This window comes from Hibiscus syriacus, unplaced genomic scaffold (assembly GCF_006381635.1).
Source record: "Hibiscus syriacus cultivar Baekdansim isolate YM2019G1 unplaced genomic scaffold, ASM638163v2 tig00111095_pilon, whole genome shotgun sequence".
Lineage (NCBI taxonomy): Eukaryota > Viridiplantae > Streptophyta > Magnoliopsida > Malvales > Malvaceae > Hibiscus > Hibiscus syriacus.
The window spans coordinates 2,196,324-2,205,132 of NW_024062980.1; the positions used below are offsets into that span (position 1 = coordinate 2,196,324).

At 35.8% G+C, this 8,809-nt stretch overlaps 1 protein-coding gene across 1 annotated transcript; it reads left to right on the plus strand.

Moving 5' to 3' along the window:
• The first annotated feature begins 1,822 nt into the window (after positions 1–1,822).
• LOC120152671 (ubiquitin carboxyl-terminal hydrolase 2-like) lies at positions 1,823–7,587 on the plus strand. Its single transcript, XM_039164852.1, has 3 exons — positions 1,823–2,022; positions 2,508–5,314; positions 7,125–7,587. The coding sequence occupies exons 2-3, from the start codon at positions 2,517–2,519 to the stop codon at positions 7,357–7,359; spliced, it is 3,033 nt and encodes a 1,010-aa protein (XP_039020783.1). The 5' UTR covers positions 1,823–2,022; positions 2,508–2,516; the 3' UTR covers positions 7,360–7,587.
• Positions 7,588–8,809: the final 1,222 nt, after the last annotated feature.

Consider the following 8,809-nt stretch of genomic DNA (forward strand, 5'->3'; position numbering starts at 1 on the left):
CAAGGATTTATAGTGGTTCAAATTTCTCAACCAAAGTCTACATCCACTACCTTAGCTCATCACTAAGGATATTCCAACACGTCCACTAATTTGTTCTTTCTTTGTCAATGACAAAGAGATAACCTTTACAAGCTCCTTATCTTTTCAATGGCTAAGATAAAACCAAAACCCCTTTCAAAAGGATTAAAGAAGTAAACAATAAAACATCTACAAGGTAGGTTTTTACAAGATTAAGCTCATAAAACACAACTATTTACAAGAGAAAGAAAAATAAAGAGTGAAAAACTCTTCTCTTGTATTTGATTGCTTGGATAGGTGTTCTAACCCTTCTTCAAGTGTCTTGAACTTGTATTTATAAGTTGAAATGAGGTTGTGGCCGTTTCTAGCCGTTGGGGATAATTTCTAGCCGTTTGGGGATGTTATCTATACAAAAATAAATTGTCCAAGACAGGGAGTATCGACACTCCTTTAATGGGTATCAGTACTTCCTTTATTAATTTTAAATAAAAATAGTCGTTACTAGCCGTTGGGCCTGACGGTATCGATATTGTGACCATGATATCGATACTACTATGTAAAGTAGTATCGGTACCCCTTTGAGTATCGATACCTATTTTGCATTCTAGAATTTGAACAAGCTGGTAGTATCGATAGTACCTAGAGAGTATCGATACTTCTCTTACCGTTGGTATCGATACCACATGAACATTATCGGTACTATTCATATAGTATCAATACTTTGTACTTTGAAAATCTCTTTTGTGCTCAAATTCTAGTTTAATGGACTTTGAATTATTTTTGAAAACTTTTAAAATTTTTTGAACAAATTCAATTCAAGTCCAAAAACATTTTGCCTTAATTTGTTATATCAAGATATTATAAAACATGGTTCAACATAAATTAAAAGTTAAAACTTTTCAATATGTCATTGTCAACTGAAAGTTCAACTTGAAACTCAACTATGTTAATCTTTTGATTAAATAGAGCCTTCCAGTTGTTAGGATTAACTGACAACTCCTTCGTTCATCAAAAACTTGACGAATGTTAGATAAAAAAAATTCATTTTCTCTTCATTTTTATTTAATCTATTTTTATTTTTATCGTTGTTTATTATATATTGCTATTGGTAGTTGTGATTATGGACAGTGATTGAATGAGATTGACGATTGTGGTTTAGGGTTGACTTATTCATAGATAGTGATTTTGGTGTTCAGAACTTGAATAAAGTGATGCTGATGAATGTTTCAATGATTGTGAGAATATGATGAAGCACTTGAGTATGGAGGATGGCGTGTTTAGTGACGACAATGACTGAAAGAACATGAGATGGTGATAACACAAATAAAAGGAGACCAATAACCGTTAAGTTTTAAAAAATTTAGAGATTTTTTTGAAGAAAAGTTTAACTTGTCATATTAACATTTTTTAACATCAACAGATGATAATTATTTATAGAAAACGAATTAAATGTTTAATGATCTTATTGGAAGTTTTAAATGTTAGAATATGCAAGTAGTCTAAAAGGTTGATATTTCTTATTTATTTTTAGGGTAAACTATTTGTTAGGATTACAACTATTACTTTTATTCCTTTTTAGTCATTTAATTATTTTTTATCACATCATCATCTAGAAAATAAAAAATGCTGCATCAATATTTTTGTTATTTTTATAACGATGAGAGACTCATGAAATTAAAATGTAACATTAGATATTATTTTAAAAAAAATAATAATTGAGTGACTCAAAAAGAACAAATGTGATAAATAGGGTACTAAACGTTACTGTACCTTTATTTTTATGTCATTTCGCCTTCACCGTCTCTTTATTTCATCAAATGCCTTTGAGAGATAAAAAGAGAGATGCTAGAAACGGAGTAAACTTGGAGCCCAACTTGTAAAAAACCCTTGCTTCTCGCTTATTTCCATTGCTTAGCTTAGATCCTAAATCTCCAAACCAAAATAACCCTAATCTCTTTCCATGTAATCTAACCTTTTATTGTTCCTCTTCGGCCATATTTAAAGGTATTTTCCCCTTTAATTATTTTTGAATCCTTGATTTTTACAACTTTAACCACTGTTTTTGTTCGGGTTTCTTTGATTCGCTTGCTTTGTTTATTACACTGGTATTTAAGCTTATTCTCGCATTCACCAATCCAAATCAGCATCTGGGTTATCTTCTAAATTTGCTTTCGTCCTTTTATTTTGGTTTGAATCTCTGCTTATGCTCACTTGATAGTTTCTTTTATGGACGTTCTTCATAAATTTTAATCCTCACCAGATATTTACATGAACAATATAGTGTAGATTGTTTTTCTTTCTTTTCACTGCTTATTTGATTGTTTAAGTAATGGGGGATTTAAGGTGTATATAGTCATTAGGATATGGCTTTTTAGGAACTCATGACGGGGAAAAGAGTTAAGAAGATGTTTGGATTTTTTTTAATTCATTTTCTTTCCTTGTTGGATTGTGTCTGTGATTGAGGATTTAATGTGTTGATAGTTTTGTAGGAACCAGTAATGGGGAAAAGAGTTAAAAAGAATCGACGAATACCTCCAAAGGAGAAAAAGGTTGTGGCACCCCAATCTCCAAAAGTTATACCTCAGGAGCAGAAAGCTGCTAGTACCGGCGGTGCTGATGACAAAATTATAGTGGTAAAAGAGAGTAAAAAGTGCTCACATTTTGAAAATGGTGTTGACCTAGATAAATTGTTGACTAAACTTAGGTCTGTAGACCCTATTCGGTGTGAGGATTGTAGGGAAGGTAGAAATGATAGGAGAGGAGGTAAGGGAAAGGGTAAACATGGGAAAAAGAAGGGAAGTGCTCCGGTTGAATCGAAATCCGAGTCCAAAGCCATCTGGGTTTGTTTGGAATGTGGACATTATGTGTGTGCCGGGCTTGGTTTGCCTAATGCTTCTACTTCGCATGCTGTTCGACATCTTAGACAAACCCGTCACCACTTGGTGGTTCAATGGGATAATCCTCAATTGAGGTGGTGCTTCTCTTGTAGCATATTCATTCCAGTTGAGAAATCGGAAGAAAATGGTGAAAGTAAAGATGTTTTATGTGAGGTTGTAAAATTGATTAAGGAACGGTCATCTGAGTCATCCTCCAATGGTGTTGAGGACGTTTGGTCTGGAAGTGGCAGTGTTACTTGTGAAATCAAATCAGAAGGAACTATATCGAATTCTTTGGATAGTAAAAGGAGCTATGTGGTTCGAGGTTTGGTTAATCTCGGTAATACATGCTTCTTTAATTCAGTAATGCAAAATCTTCTGGCTCTGAATAGGCTAAGGGAGTACTTCTTGAATCTGGATGTGTCGATGGGGCAGCTAACAATTTCTCTGAAAGAACTTTTTGCTGAAATAAAACCGGAGATGGGTTTCAAAAATGCTATCAATCCGAAGCCGTTTTTTGCTTCCCTTTGTGCTAAGGCCCCCCAGTTTAGGGGCTATCAGCAACATGACAGTCATGAATTGCTTCGTTGTTTGCTTGATGGGCTTTATACAGAGGAGTTGTCATTCAGAAAACACACTAATGCTTCTAAATGTTTAGTTACGGCAAGTCAGGATCTTACTTTTGTGGATGCTGTATTTGGTGGTCAAATTTCGAGTACTCTCTGTTGTGAGGAATGTGGGCACTCGTCGACAGTGTTTGAACCATTTTTGGATCTCTCACTTTCAGTTCCAACTAAGAAAAGCCTTTCTAAAAAGGCTCAACCAGTCACACGAGCAAAGAAAACAAAGCTGCCACCGAAAAAAGCTGGTAGGACTCGAGGGAAAGTTAACAAAGATGCAGATCAAATGCCATCTCAATGTGTTACGACCCCAGTGCCAAACAATGAATCTCCAGGTCCGGGACTTATAGCTGTGCCTAAAACAGAATCTGTAGTGGCATCTTCTGGTGATTCTTCACTCTCACATGTTTTAGGCCCTAGCACCAAGGCCGATGAAATCAGTTCTTCACAGAATCCTGATGTTGTGGAGTCTCAGGATGAACAAGTTTTGGAGAGTACATTGAAGGAAAATTCAGGTGGGACAGCTGATTTTTCTTGGTTAGATTACCTCTTAACGGAGGATACACCACCGGAAAATGATGTCGGTGTGGATGATTTTACTTGGATGGATTACCTTCAACAAGAAACAGTAGCGGATGAGAGCGACTTGATTTCACAAAATAACAATATCTCCTCCCTTCTTCAAGATTCGGATGGTAAGGATCTAGTTCCAAATGAAGCTTTAGCAGAAAGTGGTGAGGTTTCTATAGTTGAAAGGGAAACCAATCAAAAACCAGATGATTCTTCCGGTAACCTTCAAGAAGAGGAGCTTCCATTGCTGGTTCAAGATTCTGTGGTTCTTTTGCTTCCGTATAAAGAGGATAATCATGGAACTGAGAGTGTGAGAGAAAATGAGGCCTCTTCATCAAATACAGGATTTGGACAAGAAGTGGAGTTTGATGGCTTTGGTGACATGTTTAATGAGCCTGAAATTTCTGAAGGGCCTATCATTGGACCAACTTTGGCAAATGAAGTTGCTGAAACTGGTTTTCTGGCTGGGAATATCAGTGATTCTGATCCCGATGAGGTTGATGATAGTGATTCTCCAGTATCGGTAGAAAGTTGTTTGTCTCACTTCATTAAGCCGGAGCTTCTTTTGGATGATAATGCTTGGAATTGTGAGAATTGTGCGAAAATTCTGCAACATCAGAAGTTGAAAGAAAAGAAGAAGCGGACCAAGGCGGGAAAGGATTTAATCAATGGAAGCAAGACCCAAGGCCAATATGCACCATCGAGTTTAGATAAGGAACTCCAATATCTTAATGAAGTTAGAACCATTAGTAATGGCAATATCAATAGTTCTGGTGATAGTTTGGTTTTACATGATAAGAGTCAAAATGGTATAAACCTTGAAAATAGTCAAACAAGCGAGCTAAATTCACTTGTATTAGAAGATGCTAATATGTTGAAATCAAACTCTTCAGTCTGCTCAAAATCTAATGCTCAAGAACAATCTGGGGGTATGCGACCTATTGAACATTGCAATGTTGAAAATTGTAGAGGTAATGCGAACTTCCAGCAGAGAAATTCATATATGACCGAAAACTATCAATCTGGGGAAAGTGATGAAGAAGAGATATACTACAAAAATGTGAAGGTTAAGAGAAATGCTACGAAGAGGGTACTCATAAATAAGGCACCACCTATTCTGACTATTCACTTGAAGAGGTTTTGTCAAGACGTTCGTGGCCGCTTAAGTAAATTAAATGGTCATGTCAATTTCAGAGAAACAATCGATCTTAGACCATATGTTGATCCCAGGTACCTTTCACAATATGTCTAGCTTAGCCTTATTCTAATTTTTTAATTATCTCTTTTATTCTTTTTGTTTTTCGTTGCTTCATTCTGTTTAGATATGCGGGTTACACTAAACCACCACTCGATCAATGTGTTTCCTGTTTGTTAATATGGTTTTCTGGAAATTACGTATAGTAGCCCTGTATAGAAATGGTGCAACTTATTCTCATGTTTAAGATGCTGAGAACACTTTTACAGGAATTATAATACAATGTAAGCTCTCTATGGAACACAATTTTAACAATATCTTAGGAATCAGACCAGAAGTTGGTTAAAAGAGTGAGTTCTGGTAAAACAATAGGATAGTTTGACCGAGAGAAGGATAAAGAATGTAATATCCTATTTTGGCATCAATTCCTGAATGGGATTTTTTTTTTCATTAAAGCTTTATACTTTTACCATTGAACATTATTTGTAATAATTGCGCTTTCACCTGTATCGTGGATGCAAGACATAATGATTTAGCTTCTAATTGTGTCTCTTAGGACTGAGATGATCTAAACTCTTTTAAAACATTGAGAGCATTTGTTTTTAGATGAAGTTCTAAAAGAAAGAAATCAGGGGACCTATACCAAGTAGGGTGATTTTTCAGGAAGTCTTCCATTTTTAAATTCTTTGGGGAAACATGTGCAGAATGCTTGCTTTTCTCTCCCTACACACGCAAAGACATATATAGACACAAACGTACAGACTCAACCCCCCTCCTCTTTATAGCTATTTCTAGGAATGAATCTCTTAGTCATCCTTCTTTTTGTTGATTCGATTGTTTTCATGATAGCATTTTCACATGCGAATACGCTGTGTCTTCTTTTTAGACAGAGATATGACTTATGAGGATATGATTCTTCTAATATATGATTTAAACAAATTGAGGATCTCCGTACCGGATTTATAAGCATATTACACTCTTAGCCTCGAGTCAGAATAGAAAAGTAAAATTCAACATTACTACATGATATCCTATCATCGTTTTTCTTTCCATGAAAGAGTTTGCAAATTTCAAGCAACCTTTCTGCTCTTTTTCCGAATACTTTTTACTTTAGAGAATCACCATTCAGAATTTAAGTTAATTACGCAAAGTTCAACTTTGAAGATATGGATAGGCTTATTCGGGTGCTTGCAAAAGCATCCTTTTGAAATTAGCTTGTTTTTAGAGCAATAAATCAAACAATGTGGAAGGCATGATGTCTTTATTGAGCTAGGGATCATTTTCAACGTGCATGATATACCAAGTTTTGTTGGAGATTTTACTCGATATCCTTGTACATTTCACTTGATTTTGCATATATGCATCCAAGTTTTGTTCAAGATTTTACATCCTATATGCATCCAGTTTAATTCTATGTATGCAGACTCAAGGGGTCAGTGTCAAATACCCTTATCTGTCAAATATGAATACTCTAAACGTTTTTTTTAATAATATTTCCATATATTTGGAGGATCATCATTGGACATGGGTATCGTACATGAATAGTCTAGGGAAAACTGAAGAGTCTTAACATAATTCCATAAGTCAGCTAGATCTCCTGCAAAGTGGTTTAAGGGAAAGAAATGGTGTATTATTGGGGTAAAGCACATCCCACTGTCTTTCAAATGCCATGAAATCGTTGAACCCTAATGATGATCTTTGAAATGATTATTTTGGCTGTAGTTTATTTCAGTTTTGACAGCAGATTGTGAAATGATCTGAACACATTGTCAGTTAAATTCGAGGTTATGTGAACGATACACTTTATCAAGAACAAGAGAATAACATCGTGTTTAAAATGTGCAGGTGCAAAGATGCAGATGATTGCATTTACAGTCTGGTCGGGGTCGTGGAGCATTCGGGAACAATGAGAGGGGGTCACTACATTGCATATGTGAGAGGGGGAGAGAAAAGGAAAGGGACCGATATCGAGCCTGTCTGTTCTCAATGGTATTACGCGAGTGACCGACATGTTCGCCAAGCATCAATCGAAGAAGTTCTTCGCTGTGAGGCATACATTTTATTCTACGAAAAAATTTGAGCGAAGGATGTTCCGATTCTTAGTGACACGAGGTGCCGCTGGGGTGGGGGGGGGGGGTTTATAGTATGCACGGCAACTCCGGTGAATGGAGACAGAAAATACATGAGAGCAATAGGTGAGTGTAAAACAAGAAATTTACCTCATATACCGTGAAATTATATTTTTCCCAGGAAAAAATATATATGTATTCTTTTCTCAATTGATTGCTCTTATTGGTTTGAGTACTTAGTTTCTGGATAATTGAGGTTATTTTTGAAGGAATTTACTTGTCAATGTTATTAAATTGATTGTTGTACAAGTGAATATTTTGTAAACTATTCACAATATAAATGATACGTTAACAAGGCCCATGTATATTATCAAATATTATTCATTAAAACTATATTATATATGAAAAATTCAAGGCGTTTGATAACAAAAACACAAAAAGATTACAGCACGAAAAATAATTGATGTGAAGCTTGTTTATTGCAAAGACTTGAACAATTTCAGAATGTGCCTTCCATAAAGTGAAACTTGTTCAAGTTTCCTACTCTTTCAGAGCTGTTTTGAATTACAGAGTTTCCGTACCACGAGAACCAACTGATTGCTCTTAAGTAATTCATTAATCACCCGACTCATCCCGGAGAGTTGCAAGCATTGATCGATGATAAGGCTCCTTGCTTTCACCATTGATAATTTGACATACAACCCCCGACTCGTCCCGGAGAGTTGCAAGCATTGCTCGACGATATGACTCCTTGCTTTCACCATTGATAATTTGACATACAACCATTCCAGTAAGCTAAAGATTTTGGTCATTTATTGCATGACAGCTTGACGATCATGTTAGGGACTTCAAAAGAGTCAGATCATTAGTCGATTAATTATGTTTTTCAATAGAAATTATGAATTTAAGTTAATTTAATTTTTGATCCCTTTGTTGTGTTCGTTTGTTTGCATTCATCTTTAAACCCTAATGACATGTGTATACTTGTGATTATTCGTACTGATGTGTGTATTCATGAACTTTCAGATTATTATGTTGTGTAGATTGATTTTTGTTCAAAAATTGTATGTTAGTGTTCGGTAAAGGTTGGTAGATTTCTACTCACACACTCATTGGGTTTGCATGACATAAACCCTATACTCGGGTTATCCCTTTTAAGTGGGATGGAAGTGACACCTTCGTAGGAAATGTTTCCTCGTGTCAGGCCTATCAAGTAACCTCTGGAGTCCACACTTTATGCCTTCGTGAGGTATGTTTCTCCGTCTCAGACATAAGGAGGTGCATCCCCTCAAATTTAACTTGATCCATATAAATCTGTGAAGAGTTTAGGATCGAGGGTTTGGAAAGCCCAAGGGGACATCATCAAAGATAATTCGAGTACCTTTGACCTTAGAGCCAAAGCAATGCATGTAATGAATCATAGAAATTTACCCGGTTTAAAATCATGTCGAAACCATAGGG

Coding starts and splice junctions, on each gene's coding strand:
- LOC120152671 (XM_039164852.1), top strand. CDS start 2,517: ATGGGGAAAAGAGTTAAAAAGAATCGACGAATACCTCCAAAGGAGAAA. Junction 5,315..7,124: donor AGACCATATGTTGATCCCAG/GTACCTTTCACA, acceptor TAAAATGTGCAG/GTGCAAAGATGCAGATGATT.